The 18,881-nt window shown below is 38.6% G+C and overlaps 1 protein-coding gene across 5 annotated transcripts in view; it reads left to right on the top strand.

Moving 5' to 3' along the window:
* PIP5K1B (phosphatidylinositol-4-phosphate 5-kinase type 1 beta) overlaps nt 1–18,881 on the top strand; it is a 207,046-nt gene that overhangs the window by 179,137 nt on the left and 9,028 nt on the right. For 3 of the 5 annotated variants that reach the window (XM_089691041.1, XM_089691040.1, XM_089691038.1), the window contains one exon: nt 12,380–12,494. The exons of 1 other annotated variant lie outside the window; for it this stretch is intronic. In XM_089691041.1, coding sequence (XP_089547167.1) covers nt 12,380–12,494 — 115 coding nt within the window. The remainder of the gene's footprint in view (nt 1–12,379; nt 12,495–18,881) is intronic. One more of the 5 variants, XM_089691042.1, reaches the window with a different exon arrangement.

Raw genomic sequence — 18,881 nt, forward strand, 5'->3', positions numbered from 1 at the left:
GCTAATGTGTAGTTTGCATGTGTATTTTTGGCACCCAAGTGCATAGCTACATTTCTCAGTATTGAACCTCATCTGCCTTGCTACAGCCTAACTCCTCCTGTAATGATGCTACATCCTGTGATGAAATTATTTTCCAGCATAATTTGGTACCATCAGCAAACACTGAAAATGAGCTCCTAATTCCAATCTACATATAATTGATAAACAAATTGAACAGCATTGGCTCAAAGACAGAACCCTGGGACACATCACTCACTAGTTCAGACTATTTAGAGAATGAATTATTTTATCACTACTTTCTTGACCTGTTTGTTTAACCAGTTTCCAACAGACCTCATTTTATAGATTAACCACTTCTTGACCAGTTTATAGCTGAATGACAGCTACAGCGCAGTCGTACAGTTCTGGGAGGGTATCATATGATGTCATCTCAGAACGTGCCCCTGGCGGAGCACACCGGCACTCTCTGTGATCTCTGTGTCCTTTGGGCACAACTGATTACATGACACAGTAAAGGGCCAATCACAGCAGATCACCATGTAAATACACTTGCCGAGTATCAGCAGTACTTTCTTCCCGCTATCACAGCGTGTGGTAAGTACTGCTGATAACCGACAACTGTGAAAGGATTCATCCACACTGATACACTGTTCAACAGGTAAAAAGTTTTGGGCATAAAATTATCTAATCTTACATAATTTTGGGGTGCTGAAAATGAAAATGACCCTAAAAAATGTTGATTGGCTCTAGTTTCCATGATATATTCACCCATCTAATGACGTAAGCCATTCAAAATTATGATGCAACTTCAGCTGCATATTGCGCAATTGATACTGGTGACCAATAGAAAATTGCATGTATACTGAGATGATGCAATATTAGCCTTTAATTGCATCACTTCACTGCATAAAAGCTGCTGTATCTGTAGCTGATTGTAATTCGACAGCGTCTTTACATTTCGTTTTATGCTTATATAGGCTACTCAGTAATGCCTCGAACTTGTGTGAGTAAAGCAGATAATTTCTGCTATATCTGCGGTGAAATAACTTTTATCTCACAAAAAAGGAGGATAACAGGAATGATTAAGAAAGCCTACAACTTGTATTTTGGCTGCAAGATAGGAGACCAGGACAAGAGCTGGGCACCACATATATGCTGCAATTCTTGTGGGACGGCACTGGAGCAATGGTTGAATGGAAAAAAGGCATCTATGCCTTTCGCTGTGCCAATGATTTGGAGAGAGCCAACAGATCATGTTAGTAATTGTTACTTTTGTATGGTGCCTCCAATTGTAAAAGGGCTAAATAAGAAGAAAGAGTTATCTGTGCACTATCCAAATATTCGGCAATACGTCCAGTTCCTCATGGAGAGGGGCTACCAATTCCTAAAGCACCAGAATCCTTCATGGTTGAGTCAAGTGAGGAAGAACCTGAAGCGTGTAGTCACGTGCAGTTGTAAGAGATAGCCCTTTCCTCGAATACAAGAGAAAAGCCAAGAGAAGCAAAACCAACACAAACTGAAGACAAAACTAGTGAGAATCCTAAGTATTAAAATGATTCAACTTAGCTTATGGCTATAATTGTTCTTGGTAATCCTATGCAATATATTCTGCCATTTAGGCTTTGTTATGTAGTCAATATCACTTGCTTTATATTTGTGGAAAGACATCTATCTGTATAATTATTGTGCATTATGTAGTCATTACGCCTATAGTAGAAAACTTTCCGTTTACAGAAAAACTAGAGCCAATTGACAAATTTCATTGTTATATTTGAACTCAGAATGTGAAATTCATTAAGAAATGGATCCTTTTGTTTCCAAAACTGGCAAAAAATAAAAATTTGTTGAACAGTGTAATGAGGGCACTGATTACCAGTGCCCTCATTATCAGTGCAGCCGCAAAAGTGCCCATCAGTGCCGAACAATGCTGCCCATCAGTGCACAGCAATGGTGCCCATCAGTGCTGCCAATCTGTGCCTGTCAGTACTGCCAGTAAGTGCCCTTAGTCAGTCCCTCCAGTTAGTGCCCGTCAGTGCTGCCTATCAGTGCCCATCATTTCCAGCTATCAGTGTTGCGTATCAATGCAGCCTTATCAGTGCCTCCTCATCAATGCCCACCAGTGCTGCCTCATCAATGCAGCCTATCAGTGCTGCCTCATCAGTGCCCATCAGTGGTTCCTGTCAGTGCCCATCAGTGCTGCATATTAATGCAGCCTCATCAATGCACATCAGTGAAGGAGAAAAATGTATAATAGAAACAAAGAAAAACTCAAAGTCTTTTTGTTTATATTGCAAAAAATAAACCCAGTGGTGATAAAATACCACCAAAAGAAAGCTCTATTTGTGTGAAACAAATGATAAACATTGTTAAAAATTAACCATTTTGCAAATGGTGAAATATTTATGAGGTACCTGTTAAAAAAAATATTTATGAGGTACAGTATCAAATTCTTTGGTAAAATCTAGATAAACTATGTCCACTGGACTTCCACCATCCAATTTGTCATATACTCCTTCAAAGAGCAATAACAGGCTGGTCTGACAGGAACAGTCTTTCATAAATCCATACTGGTTGTCACTTACGATACCTTTATCAAAGACACATTTCTGAATACAGTCAATTACCATTCCCTCAAATACCTTGATGTTAGTCTGACTGACCTGTAGTTTTGAAACAAATATATAAAGATACCAGGACATTGTGTAATGTGAAATATAGACTTAACATTCGTTCTAACTCAGACTTGTGCATTATGGCTGCAGCGGTTTTTGATGGTTTCACATTCTGCTGTGAAGTACTTGGAGTCCCATCTCTAGGTTTATGTAGATGTGCTTCTGCTGTTTATTTTGAGCCTGAATTCAAATACTAATTTCATTGGATTATGACTTCTAGCCACTAGGTTTTAATCCGAAAAGAAAAATTCAACAAGTAAGAAACATAACCAGGGTCTCTGAACCATAATCCAATGGTTATTCAAATATAACCTGTCAAACCTGTCATTTTAGCTAGTAGGTTTTTTTCTAAATGTTTAAAATGTGTTGGAAATAACCTGTTAAAAAAAAAGCATTACAGTTCTATGCAGAGTGTTACTTGGTCACATTAACGGCTTGCATCGATATTTACTGTGGAAGTTGAGCTATAAGATTCTGTTTGCCAAGGGAGGGTTGGAAAAAAGAAACACTCATAAATACAGACCTTTGCCTTATGAAAACACTATAGTTTTTTTCCTGTTGTGTTCATAAGTGATAAAAGATAATAACTATGGTTTGAACCATGTGATGATAGTGGCAACATAATAGCTTTGAAACATTTTCGTCACTGCTAACAAATCCTTCAGAGAACATCAATGGGAAATAATCACAATGGCTCGCATTTTTTTTCCATTATTTGCATTACAATTCAATGGTACTTTCTTTTTAGACAGTTGAAGACACCTAAATACAAACTCTTAAAATCAGCTTGGTATTGTGGGATGTATTCGTCAACAAACATTAAATTTCCTGCCCAGAAATGTTATTGTTAAACACTGTGGCTGGGCTATGCTAACTCTCTTATGTTGCAGTTCGCTTCATAGCAAGAGTCCACTGTTTGCATGATATTGTAACTTATACATATTCAAGAATGGTATTGCTAGCTCTTTTCTATATAAGGATCTCATTACCAATCTATAAACTGAAGAATATGTAACTCAGTGGATTGTCCAAACCTACCTTCTTCAAATTGGAACTGTATATTTATTTATGAATATGAAAATAGAATCCACTGTGGATTGGTAATGGATGATGAACAAGCCAGCAAAGTTTCAGATCTTTATTTGACCCAATAAGTGCGTGTATCCACTGAATGCAAAGTGATGTGACATTATGCAGTTACTTTATGGCCAAAGGCTTCATGCCTCTTTGTGACCAGAGTAATATTTTCATTTTGTAGTTACAACCATTTTGCGTGAAAATCAGGTTTTCCTTTTGAATTAATCCTGACAATTATGCGTCCTGATTTGGTAGCTGATATTGATAACTGTTCTAATATACCAATATATTTATATACTTGTTAAGTATAGGTTTTAATTTTAAAAAATGGCCACCTGTCTTTAATGCATTCCAGAAATGGACCCCAAAATGTAAGGCAGACCATAGATGATGCAATCCTCTTTCCTGCAATCATGGATTGCAGGAAAGAAAATTGCTTGATTTCCCCCATCAAAAGTGATGGGGGGGATCAAGCTTTTATGTTCTCCAAGTTGGGGGGGGCACAGGGAGTCATCCCTGCTGGGAGAACACAATGATTATTGCTAGCAGCTATAGCCGCTGGCAATAATCACATGCTAGAAATCGAGATGCTGGTTGATTGATGGATCGACTTGGATACAATCAGCCTGCCCATAGTTGGATCGAATCCAGACCAGTCCCTGCTGAATTCGAAACCATTTATGGCCAGCTTAAGTGAACAAGTCTCCCGAATGTAGAGATAATTATTTTCTTTTTCACAATACAGTGGAATTCTTCAACCCAAAATCAATGACTGCTTTCATGAGTGCTGTACCTTACTGTTGACTTAAAGAAGCTGTTTTTTGTAAATGTTTAAGTACACATGAAGATAACATTGAGACATGTTTGCGTGAATAGAATTTGAGGTAGCTGTATAGTTTTGCTAAGCTTGTGATAGTGATAATGCCAAATAATATGTAGCGCTCACCCCGAAGGAGTCTCTGTTTTCTCTGGTCCACTGTTCTCAGTGCCTACTACTCTGCAAGAGTCAGTATGCTCTCTGACACACCTGGCCTGAAGGGGGATAATTTATTGCAAACTTATACGGTAACCCACAATCTTAAAGCAATAGAAACTGCAGTAATTGTGCAACAATATGTAAAACATTGGCAAATAAAATATACGGTAGATGACAAACAAGTAAAACAGCGAGCAACCCCTAAACCCTATACTAGGCGTATTCTGCATAGTGTCTAAAGGGGGACAGTGTCACAAAAATAGTCCGGTAGCCTATAATAAACCCCTTTTCCTTCCACCCCACCCGCTTGCCAGCATCTTAAGGCGCAAATCCAGTGTAGGAGTGCTCTGAATGAACCTTGATGATAGCATCTTTACTATGACTCTTAAACAGGGTGTAGTGAGCTTGGCCAGTGGCATCACACAAGCTCTTGTAGTGTCTGCTGATCTGTCTCCATTCCCTGTGAGCATCATAACAAAATCAGAGACCACAGTGCTCTATCCAACAACTGGTCAGCAGGCTAAGTCAGCGACAGTCCCCAAGTATTCCCCTTTATTTGCAGGGATTTCCTTTCACCTCCTGTTTGGCTATGGGACAAAAAATCTGACAAATTAAGTTTTACCTATAGTTCTACTTTAACATCTTATACTTCTTTTCTGTTTTTTAGCTTTTTATTTGTCTTACTTTTTTCTTCATAGGGGTTTAGATCAAATTATAGAAAATCTTGTAATAGTGATCTGCCTTGCCTCAGTAATATGAAGATAACTATTTCTGCAAGGGAGGCTAGATATTAGTGGCTTAATCCTCCTTTAACATTGCCCCAGACTCTTGGATGCTTTGTGAATTCTCATTTTAATTAATATATGGCGCTGTTACACAGCAACATTGTAGATGCTCCAATGCTCAGGAGAGAATTGATTAGCTCCTGGACTGCTAAAATATAGACAGTAACAACTGCAAGATTTATCTTCTGCAGCAGTTGCCTCAGGCAAACACTATTACAAGGCAGCATTGCAGCTGAAAGCAACTTCTGCTGATTTATGACAAGTGATTAGATATGGTTGATTACTTAAGCCGGCCATACATGGGTCGAATTCCAAAAGAATTTTCTTTCGAAAATCTTTTCTAACAATTTTCGTTCAAATTTCGCACTATTAGTGGGCCACAGCAGTGGCTGATTTTTGAGTGACTGTCGAATTTGAGTGATCGGACATGTTGAAAAATTTTTTAAAAACTAACGAATTTCTAATGAATAATGGGAGAATCATGCAAGAAATGTAATCGATAAAGAATTCAGCATGAGCTGTGACCTGGAATGAAAAAAAAAATTCTTGTCCACTAAATTTTTTTTCTGTAGCAAAATGAGGTGAAACTAAAGGCTTGGTTGGTGATGTGACACACAGGGTCCAGGCTTGGTTGGTGATGTGACACACAGGGTTCTTCTCAGCTTCTTCTCTGAAGAGGGGGAGGGTCCTTTTTCGGCTGTCCATGTCACTGTCTGGGAACCGTGAACACTTTCTGTTGATTGTCCAGAGATAAAAGTGGATGCTCCTCCTAATGGTTTCATTTTGATGGGGTTGTCCCAATGTATGGAATCTGCCATGTGTCGTACTTGGCAAAAGAAGCATAGCTTTGACCATTTATAATCATATTTGGCATGGAGTTAAAGTAGATTATGGTCATTACAGTGGGATATACTTTGCAGACAGCGGTAATAGAAAGCAATCCTTAATAAAAGTATTTCTTAAATGAGGAAAGTTGTCTGTTCTATATATACAGCATTGTTTAAAGAAAATTCATCATAGCTTTTGATCTTTTATTGTAATATTTTTATGAACGTTTATAAGTAGATGTTTGTTTGTTGCCTCTATATACTGACTCATTCATAAAGTCCCTTCCATTTCTGCTAGGAGAGGAGGAATGTGTTTTTCCTTTGAGCTGTACCTGCTATTGAAAACAGAGGCTATCAAGGCTAATTATACATATAACTTGATACATAACATGTTATACCATGCCATAATAAGCACAAGTAAATTACCATTTATAAAAGCTGGTAAGCATAAACAATTCCACTGCACGGTTTCATATTGTTCTGTCAAAAGCATTTTTTTTATTTAGTTTTTTTTTTTAGTTTTGAAAATTACACATAGCAAATAAATTGCACTGATTCTAGAACTGCAAATATTCTAGACATTTTCTCAATATGCATATTGTTATAGGTGACCATTGTATTGTACTGTAATGTTACCTTCATCTTGGGAATTCTATTCCCAGAAAAACAGACACATATATAATTAGAGACATCGCAATTTTCATGTTTTTAGTACAGTTGTGTGCAGTCTCCTTGTGGGAGAAATTAACCAGTTTTTCTGGCACTTATACTATAAGCATGATGTGACTGTAAACACATTAAGTCTAACTGCAGAATGGTTACCAATTAAAAACTGGCTCAGCCACTTTTCAAATGACTCACTGACACCATTTGTTTGTGTGAAAAAATTGCCTTCAGTTTGGTCCACGTGAATAGTAATAACAATATTTCACAAATATATTTTCATAAGGAACACTTCATTGTACTGTTTCTTTTTATTTCCTGAATTGTTCTCCCAGGAAACTACAATTTGTTGTTAAAGCAGAACTCCGGGCAACATGTTCATTTTCTCATGCAGTAGGGCTGCGCCCGTACTGCATGGGCTAACTGCGTGTTTTGTCCAATGGTGTAAGGAAAAGCTATTCTTACCCGAACCTTTGATCCTCCCACGTAAAGTGATGGACTGTTTTTGCTGTCCTCGCATCCAGAGACGGTCTATGGGCGTGATGACTTCAGGAACAAGACCACTAGTGGGGGTGGGGCAGGAGAAGTGGGGACCGGTTTTGCGCTTGGAGGCTCAGCAGATTAGGTAAATATATCTCCGTTCTCCTCACCCCTAGACAAAAATGAGCAGTTAACCTGTGCAGTGCAGGCACAGCCACACTGCATGGGAAAACAAACATTTTGCCTGGAGTTCTTTAACTACTATGTTAATATGAACTTTTTCCCCACACTCCTATTACTGCTTACAAAGGGTCTGTGGTGATCAAACATCCTTGCATGTTAATACATGATTTCCTGGAAATCACCTTTTATAATGAATAGTCTACCCAAAATTCTATTCTGGTTACATGTTTTTGATTTTCCAGCAGTTCCTTTGGGTTTGTCCAAAGGAACAGCATCTCTAGTCAACACTTTAGTATCTGACTTGGAGACCATTAAGACTTTTCTGTTTTTATATAGCACAGTAGAGCCTATCTGTAAAAGAAGGTATTCACATATCTTTGGCTGGCCATACATTATACAATTTTCTTGTACAGTTTTCCTTTAGATTTACCAAAAAGCATATAATATGAGGTCAAACCTAAACAACATTTTCAATTGTATCCAATTAGGCAGGCCCTTGCACTACATAGTTGAAGGTAAATCTAAAGGAAATTGTACAGAACATTTTAAGAAAATTGTATAATGTATGACCAGCCTTATTCTACCAAATACTTAAAAAATAAGAGGAATATTCCTCATTCAGGTAGTGAGTGGGGCCATGCAGATCATTCCTTTATGCGACAATGATCAACTGCATACCCAAAACCGATGGCAAAAATATTCTTCTTCTCAGGACTGGACACATTTGATAGCCACGATTACTGGCACACAGCAATTCCTCCAAAGCATACTTTAATGTAGAAAATACAGCATACAGCAAAAACACTGGTTCAGTGGAGGGATATTCGATTCCTTCTAGCCCTTCACACTAAAACTTTCTGGGTTATTTTTTTTTCTCTTTTCAGATTGACCCATTTATTTCAATATATTCACATCTATTGCATGTTTGAATACAAGACATTTACATTTTTTGCGTTTACGTGCAGTAGGCAAGCCCACAAAAATGAAGGGTCATCACACATCATGCAATTTGTAATCACAATTCTATATGGTTCTTCTTCACTTTGCATAATGAATAAACAAAAAAAACACCAAATAGAACTTAAAAGTGCTTATAAATCATACAAGAACATGCATAAATGTATACAATTACACACTTTAACAATGCATGTAAGTACCTACGCATAAATGTGAAAGGGACCTTAAAGCATCTCTGTCTAAAACAAAACATTAAACAAATAGCACCCATAAAAAAGAGACTTAATACATGGACCATTGCCCATTCGTTGAATCTTCTCTCTGCTGTAGAGCTACTACACCCAAAAGATCTTCAAACCTGAAAAACTTCCAGGTGTATTGGATGTGAGGATTTTTCAGAAAGTCACTACAGGGCACAGTAGTGGCATAGGGAACACGAGATTAACCACAAAGCACAGGGGGGATGCATGCATCCAACACACCAGAAAGTGTGTTGGATATGAAAATTCTTCAAACACCAAAGCATAGCAGCAGAGCAAAGATTCCACAAACAGGTACAGGACTTGGAAAGTAAATTTTTTTCCCTTACAGGTACTATGTACTAAAAAATTTGTTTTTTTTTGTTTTTTCAGTAATGGGTGGCTTTAGGACCAAAGTCCCTGGTAAACCAGCCTAAAATTGCTCTTTGGGTGGCCCTGTCACCTATCTCCAGCCCAACTTTCTTTAATTAAAAAAATTAAAGGAGCCTAACATAATTATCAGCCCAACAGCAGCTGCATCCAATCATATACAGCCACTGTTGGATTATTATATACTTATAATACATATACAACAGATGGAAGACGGGAGATTCATCTATCCACACTACTGTATATAATGTGTATAGAATAATCTGTTATTGTGTAGTCTAAAGGCTGAATTAAAACTAAGTATTTAAGGCCATGCTGATATCAGTTTATTGTCGAAAGCTGAATACTGTATCAGTAGATGTTGCCATGATTGCTCCAGCCAATATCTTTGTCTTTAGTAAAGTCCACCCAACATCAGGTTATCAGGTTTTGTGAATTTTGACATTGGACTCAGTAAAGACATAAGAAAGATATTCTTGTTTACACTGCTATATTTAGAAATCTTACAGTTGTGTGTAGTAGGATTTTGAGAATGGCTCTTTTCAACATGTACTGTCATTTTAAAGATATAATCAAATATTTATGTGGTTGGTAATTATGAGTAGATCGACTGCAGTTGTTTCACCTGTGGCCTTACCTTTGATTCTCTAATGGGATTTCATTCAGTTGTTTGTGGTATAATTTTCATACAGGAAAATAAGATCACCCTTAAAACCAGGGATTTTTTCAGCAGAATATCAGTAACAGCATCTGTAAGAGTTTATTACTAATCCCAAGATAACATCCATGATATCAGTAGCCAGCCCATGTGACATGGTGATTGTGAAGCTGTTGTGTGTTATCTATGGTGAATTCACATCATTCTTTAATCTACCCCCTTATCAGGAAATTAAGGAGTGAGCAGCTGAAAATGGCAATTAAAAGACAGGTTTTCCATGCCTTAATGATCAGCATAGACATCTGTCACCAGTTGACTGTGGCCATCACATAGGCTGGAGTTGTAAAAAAAAAATGAATGTCATTTACACTTGCAGTGAAACTGCATTTTTACCATTTCTCAACCACTCCACCTTTAGCTGAAAAGTTAGCAGCCGGGGGTTTGCTCTTAGTAAGTAAGTTTAAACGAGGCCTTAAAGTACTCCTGGACAGTAGAAGGCAATATCATATCTGTGGGAGCCTCCAGATTGTCCCAGCCGGCTGCTGTTCAGTGGAAGAGCCAGTTGTACAGGTTAGAAAACTTGTTGCGTTTGCTATTTTTTCCCCTGATAAGCTAGAGCCAACGTCTTGCTCCTTCTCTCTTTTATCACATAAACGTGTGGCAGTGTAGACTATATGGACTTATGGAGTGCTTTGCAGTGCTATATAGACAGCCTTCCCATAAATCAAGGCAGTCACCCATTTGTGTAGACATGGGCCAGTCAACCTCCTAAAGTGTGCCTCCATTCTAAACTTTTTTTTACAGTTGGAAAGCTTAAGGAACATTTAGAATCTCTGTTGGATCTTCACTGCTGATTGGGTACCCTTTGGGGAGATTTTCCTTCACTTCCTGTCTTTATAACCATTTTCACTAGGATGGGAAGGGAAGAGAATGAACTATTATTTTAAATATATAGAGTATGCACACCGCATGACAAAAATGCTTTTGCAATAAACTTCTGTAAAACATATAAGCACAATTATATTGAAAATATTCTAGCTGATGTTCATAAATACATACAGGAATTCGGTACCAAGAACAGAATAATAAAGAGAAAGTACCCAGGTTTGGGGGGTGTAGCAACTCCGTTTTCAAGAACCTCCTGCCTGAGGTACACCTAAACATTGGGTCCTACCTCCTCCTCTCTTTTTTCCAGGGTCTAGCTCTGCTTTCCTTCTCATTCTATTCTGGGTACTGAATTCCTGTATGTATTTCTGAACATCAGGTGCTATATGAAGTAGTGCTTACTTTACATGCATTTATTCATTTTGGATATAGATTGTAATTAACAGCGAGGCAAATAGCTCTGCTGTATTAGGCTCCATTTATACTTGCAAATGAGGCCGTTAGCCAGAAATCTGGAAATCAGTATAATAGGCAATGCTACTTCAGTGGTGAACTCCACTAGCTTTTGGGTCCTGTACTGAATAGCTACCCTGCTGCATTGTGAACACAGGAGGTTGCCCTTCAATACAGACACCATTCCGAGAATACTTTGAATTTTCTCAATGGATGCAGTGTTCTCTGATTGGATGAGGTTGATTTTATGATGTCACAATATCCCTCCTATGCACTTTGTCCTATCAAAGAATACTTTGCAATCACTGAGAGAATGCAAAGTGTTCTTTGAGTAGTGCCCATGCCAAGCAAGCAATCTCCTGTATTTACAATGCAGCAGGGCCGCCACCCGGCATGGGACCCAGAAGTTAGTGGGGATCACTGTGGTAATTCTGCTTTAATCTATTGCAGGACAATAAATGCTTACACTAACTATGAATGTAATGATTTATTTCTTTTTAATTTTTTTTATTAATTTCAATATTTGGTTACAAAACAGTGCCCTGTGGGCATTCCCAGGCTCAATTAAAATACAAAAAAACTATTATGCAGGTAAACTACCTATATAGGACTCTAAATTCTAGGTTGATAACCTAACACAGACACAAAAAGTACGCTCATATCGCACCAATCAGGAGTAGTCACTAAGATGCTAGTCGAAAAACAGTGGGTTCTTCTTCCATATAGAGCAAAATCAGGAAAGGCACACTCAAGGGTATATGCACAAAAGGACCATAAACAACTCCAACTAGAGCCACTGAGCTTACATCATGATACATGTATTTGATATAACAATCACTTTGATCAAAGAATTTTATCAGTTGCACTAAATTGAGGGCTTGAAATAAATAATGGCAAATTCAAATAAACTGATCTTTAGTGTGTCAAATGATCGTTTTTAAGAGAGAGAGTTTTGAACTGTTGAATCTATGATTGATAGTTTATTATGTTTTGTATGGAAAGCAATAGCTGTAGCCAAGTTGTCTTAGTTATCGCTAAGGTATAATAACCAGACATTGTTTCCTTTGCATCACTAAATAAGATAGACATTATTTTGGATTATGCATGTACTGACTCATTGCTTTCTGCTTCTAGAAGGGGTTTGCCATCAAGTTCAACATTCACACTTGAAGACAGTGCATACCAGACATCTGAACAGAGTACGATAGAGATGGACAATGACAATGGCTCTATATTTGATGTCTACTTAGTGAGTATTCTCTTAGAATGTAGCTTATACCAGCGTTTATCAACTTTTTTTCAGTCAAGGTACCCTTTAAAATTATGGACAATCTCAAGGCACCCATTAAAATTCTGCACAATCTTGAGGCTCCCCAATCTAAAATGTAAAAAAACTATTCTGCTATTTTTACATAATACAGCAACATCCACACACGTAGTGCACCCAACGTTAGAGGTGATTTATTTTTCCAAAGCAAATATACCTTTGCACACTGGTACTGACTAGAATTCCAAAGTTTTTTCCTCAGTTTCTCTCCCTTACTCAGTTTATGTGACCCCAGTGCTGATGGAGAGGGGCAAAAAAGGATTGTGTGCAGGCATCCGACATCCTCCTTATCAACTGAAGACATCTTTGGGTGTTAGGATGCTGGCAGCTAGAAGATCATAAGAGTGCACATTGAAAATCTTTAGCTTTGTATACTAAATGGCAGGATTGATCCACCTGCTGGCTTGTATACAATTTTTGAGCAATTTTTAGGCATATTGCTAAGGCATCCCTGAAGGCACCCCAGGGTGCCTGGCTACCCGGGTTGAAAGAGGCTGGCTTATACCTTACATAATATAACAGGAGAAATTAAATGACTAACGATTTTGTGGGTATATTGTCATTTACATATGCCATCATTTTTATTTTTTTTGCATATTTTTTATTTAGGTAATGCAGTATTCAACAAGCTGTACAAATGTAGCACATTAATAGATACATACAGGCCATCTTTTAGGTAATGATAGAAACCATGTGACAGAAGTAAGAACAATCCCAAGAAAAATGACCTCATTAATAGATTGGGTAATACTCTGTAGGAAAATGGGACTATAGACAAAGACTGAACTGCAGAAAACAAGATTACATTCTGGCCTCTGTTGCCATTTGCCAATAATCTAAAAAAGATTCAAGTCACCAGCACAAAAACAGGGCCTGAAACAGGATAGGACGCTGCATTTTACTTACAATGGATAGAAGGGAAGACAGAAAACATGAAAAGGGTAAAAAGGGGTAAGGAAAGGGGGGGGGGGTACTAAGAGGGGAAAAAAAGGGCGGAGGGGAAGGCAGTGATGACAATAGCAGGAATGGCTGGAGGCTGATATAATAGCTCACTCTTCAAGAAGGTCTTCACCCTCCTCAGAATAGATAAACATTATTATTATTATACAGGATTTATATAGCGCCAACAGTTTGCGCAGCACTTTACAATATAAGGGAGACAGTACAATTACAATACATTTCAGTACAGAAGGAATGTGAGGGCCCTGCTCGTGGAGCTTACAATCTAAAGGAAGGGAGAGATGATACAAAAGGTGATAGCTGTGGGGGATGATCTGGTGGAGGTGATTCAAGTACAGTTCTTAGGTGGAGGTGGGGTAGGCTTCCCTGAAGAAGTGCGTTTTCAAATATCGCCTAAAGGCAGACAGGGTGGGGGCTGATAGGACATGCTGTGATAGGGAGTTCCAGAGGATGGGAGAAGCTCTGGAGAAGTCCTGGAGGCGAGCATGGGAGGAGGTGATGAGGGAGCTAGAGAGGAGGATATCATGGGAGGAGCGGAGTGGGCGATTTGGCCGATATCTGTGGATGAGGTCGGTGATGTAGCTAGGGGCAGTGTTGTGGATGGCTTTGTAAGCTGTGGTTAGTGTTTTGAATTTCATACGTTGGGTTAGTGGAAGCCACTGAAGGGATTGGCAGAAAGGGGCAGCAGGCGCTGATCGGTTGGTAAGGTGTATGAGTCTAGCAGCAGCATTCATAATAGACTGAAGGGGGGATAGCCTGTGTAACGGTAGACCAGTGAGGAGGGAGTTGCAGTAAAAGAGGCGGGATATAACCAAGGAGTGAATACATTTTTTTTTGGTGTCATTGCTCAGGAAGGGGCGGATTTTGGAAATGTTCCGGAGGTTGAGGCGGCAGGGTTTAGCCAGTGAGTGGATGTGGGGCCCAAAGGAGAGGTCAGAGTCTAGGATTACGCCTAGCACCCTGGCATGAGGGGAAGGACCAGTGGTTGTGCTGTTGATCTTAATGGTAAAGTCGTGAGTGGGGATCGGGGAGGAGGAAATATTACAAGCTCAGTTTTTGAAAGATTGAGTTTGAGGTAGTGATGTGACATCCATGCTAATATGTCGCTTAGTAGATTTGGGATACGTGAGGAGATTGAGGGGGTGAGCTGGGGAGTGGAAAGATAGATCTGGGTGTCATCAGCATAGAGGTGGTATTGGAAGCCATGGGAGGTTATCAGTTGGCCCAGGGAGGAGGTATAGAGAGAGAAAAGGAGTGGCCCAAGAACAGAACCTTGGGGTACCCCAACAGAAAGGGGAAAGAGGAGCGGAGGAGGAGGAGTTATATGTGAAACTGAAAGTGCACTGAGAAAAGGCAGTGGAAAGGTCAAAGAGTATGAGTATGGAGTAATGGCCTTTGGTTTTAGCAGTTAGTAGGTCATTAGTGAGTTTTAGTAGGGCAGTTTCTGTGGAATGTTGTGGGCGGAAGCCAGACTGTCGGGGATGAAGAAGGTTGTTGTCGGTGAGGTAGCAGTTCATACGGTTGTGAACAAGGTGCTCGAGAAGCTTGGAGGCAAACGGGAGCAGGAAGATGGGTCTTAAGTTATTCAAATAGGTGGGGTCCAGCGAGGGTTTTTTGAGAATGGGGGTAACCAGTGCATGTTTGAGTGGGGAGGGAAAGGTGCCCCTGGAGAGTGAGAGATTGAAGATGTGGGTTAGAGAGTTTAGAATAGAGCAGGAAGGAGGCTACAACAGTTGTGAGGGGACAGGATCCAGGGGACAGGTGGTGAAGTGGGCCTTGGAAAGGAGATTGGTAACTTCCTTGGAGGTAACAGGGTCGAAGGAGGAGACTGTTGAGTTTGGTGTTGGGCCTGGTATGTTGGTTAGAGGAGGAAGCTTGACACTGGAGATCTCATCACAAATTGTGTCGATCTTCTTTGTGACTGGCAATTTCTTGTGCAGTAAGTAAGTTGGTGGGTGGAGGCAGTGTTGGGTTGAGTAAGGAATTAAGGGTAGAGAAGAGTTGACGAGGATTGGATGAGAGGGTCTTGATGAGAGTGTTATAGTAGGTTTAGTATAGTATAGGTATAGTAGTATAGGTATATAGGTATAGTAGTAAACATGTTCTAATGAAGCCAGGTTTTGGAGTACAGCACCTTTTTGTTTTGAGCAGAAAGCACAATATCCTCCATCTGGTTCCAACTCATGCACTCTATGGAGCCAAAGCTGGAATCCACATGGAAGAAAAATATATTTGAAATATATTTTAAAAATGTTCTTCCCAAATATATTGACATATATTTGAAATGCTACAATTTTGGACATATTCTATATATATATATATATATATACATATATATATTGCATGTTGAAATGCGTTTTTATTACAAATTATATGAAAAATATTTTTAAAAATACACTTCAAATATACTGTATGTCTTCAAAAATACAAGTCTATATTTTTGGAATACATTTACAAATATATGTAACAATATATGTTTAAATTACTTTTTTATATGTTGAAAAAATCTGAAGACTATATTTAAAAAAATATATATTTTTAAAAATATTTTTCATATATTTTGTATATTTTTAAGATTTTTTTTAACATATAAAAAAAGTAATTTTAACATATATACAAAAATGTAGATTTGTATTTTTAAAGACATACAGTGTATTTGAAATGTGTTCTTAAATATATTTTTCATATATTTTGTAATAAAAACACATTTCAACACGCAGTATATATATATACTGTGTATATATATATATATATATATATATATATATTTATTTATTTATTGATATATTTTGAAATATATTGAATATGGCCAAGTACAATCATGAGCAGAAACTTAGCCTGTCCCCAGAGGCTTTTATTTCCACCCTGTGTATTCTCATGTTGTCTGCCACAGACCATGTAGAAGGTGAAACCAGATTGTCAATCATAGCAGAGACCTCTCTATAATAGTCATGGGTCAGTGGTCTCTAAATATGTCATCTACCAGGGGAGTGGTTAGAAAGAGTTGTTGGCTTAAAGGCTTTTTAGTGACATGTTACATGTTATTATGCAGCAGACACCCCCTCCCCCCATCCCCCACTGTGACAGCAGGCAGGGGTTCTTCTTACCGCACCCGCCCATACAGCCATATAATTTATGTACAAGAATTTATGAATGAGAAAACCACAAGTCCCATCCACTACAAATCAGCATGGTTGTAGTTCATTCACACTGCCTACAGCTCAGGTACTGTCTGCCTGTACAGATGTTCAGGCACAGAACTCTATAGATAGTGTGTGCAGGAGTCTTGTATTGCACCACCGATACACTGATTGCGGGTGTAATGATTTACAGGCTCCTGGGGAAAATATAATGAATGCATATTTTTTTTACCTGCATTTTTTAATAATTCTCAAAAGATGAATGTAGCCTTTAACTGCAGACAACAAAATAATTTGCATTGGTAACAGCTCTGTTTAGTCTGCTCAGGCTGCACAATTTGCAGAAAGGAGGAATGTATTTGAAACACTGTAAGTGAAATATGAAGATACCACTATATTAATATGTTTTAGAAATGGAAAGATTAACTTTACGTGAAATAACCAAAGGCCAAATTTACATAATTGGAACATGTAGACACACAACCTTTGGTGCCTAAAGTGAAAGCTATCTGCTAGGGTTGCCTCTTGTACACAGAGTATGTCCTTGATTTGTTGGCTTTTAACTGGCTCAGAGTTTTATGATAATATGTAACTAATCTTAGATGTGATGACTTTTTTCTACAGTATATGTGTATCAAAAAACATGACAAATAACAGTAGCTCCCTCCTTTCCTCTGCTGCTCATAGGCACAGCCTACAATGCCTAATGATGATGGTAATAACCCATATTCCTATTTGTTACACTTAAAGTGATATTAAATGATTTTTTTTTAAATTAAATAACAAACATGTTATACTTACCTGCTCTGTGCAATGGTTTTGCGCAGAGCAAGCCCAATCTTCTTTTTTCGGGTCCCTGACTAGCAATCCTGGCCCTCCCTCCTGCTGATTGTCCCCAGAACAAGCTGTTTGCTATGAGGGCACCCAAACAGGCTCATTCCCAAGCCGCTGCTCTGTGTGTTCATTCACACACAGAGCTGCATCTCAGCCCTCCCATCTCTCTCCTCATTGACTCACTGGCTGTGATTGACAGCAGCGGGAGGCAATGGCTCCCATTGCTGTTTCAGCCAATGAAGAGGGAGAGTCCCCGGTGAGCCAAGGCTCTTGTGCACATTGCTGGATTGCTATAGGGCTCAGATAAGTATTGTGGGGACTGCTTCACACAGAATGCATGAAGGTAAAACACCTTGAGCCTTTACAATCACTTTAGGAATTTCCAAGAAGAAATCTTTCCGGAATAACGTTATAACCTTTATTAATGATTGCCAGTGGCTCTTAGTATAAATGACACACCATCCTTACATCTGTATTTCTATAGATCTTTACGTTTCTTTACATGACTGTTCATTATATTGTGACTGCTTTTCTCAATGTTATAGTTCTGTCAATGTATCCAAAAAGCGAACAGGAGCCAGATTAGTGACCTATATAAAAACAAAACAGTCTATGCAAAGTGCTGTGCACATGAACTGCTTTTCATCATGTCCTGGCTTTGTCTAACTTCTCTCACTCTAATTGTGCTGTGCTAGGTAGACTATTGATGCCTCTTTTTTACATTGCACTGGCTGTCACTTATCTTTTCAATTGTGTATTTTTCTGGTATGTTCTCTTTGTCAGAAGAGTCCATGCTATGCTACAGTTGGAGCTGTGAGATAATACAGTGTGATGCCACAGAAAATGTTAACCACCGCCCTGCTGTTAATCTGCAAATGTTTTCTATTGCTCTTGTCTACGTGTGTTCCAGGATATTATGGGTGTTGGCAGTAAAGTTCCTTCCTTATTTTCACTAGCATGAAGTCAGGTTTGAATAACAAATAAAGGCAGGCTCAAAGAAAAGCATTAGTCAAATAGCACTCCCCTGCCATATCCAAATGTACTGCAGGCAGACGCTAAAATAGTTTGAACACTGATCATTCTAGTGTAGATTGTGTCTCCAGGGAGATAATACAGCAGAGACTGAAAAACATGTTATAAATATGTAGACCACTAACAGTATTTTATTCTGAATTCTTGTTTTAATGTCAGCCTCTAATTGACCGGCTGACTTATGAAAACTAGAGCAAAGGTACAGGGGTTTTTGCTAATACCAAAGATTGTAGTATTATGTTTTTATATACACAGATTTGCAAAACCTAAAGCAAACCTGTGTTTTTTTCATCCATTCACTCCTCCTTTGCTCTGTTCAGCTGATTTGAAAGAAGAAAATACC

This window comes from Staurois parvus, unplaced genomic scaffold, assembly GCF_062004578.1.
Source record: "Staurois parvus isolate SC_StPar_1 unplaced genomic scaffold, SC_StPar_1.0 ptg000549l, whole genome shotgun sequence".
NCBI classification, from domain to species: domain Eukaryota; kingdom Metazoa; phylum Chordata; class Amphibia; order Anura; family Ranidae; genus Staurois; species Staurois parvus.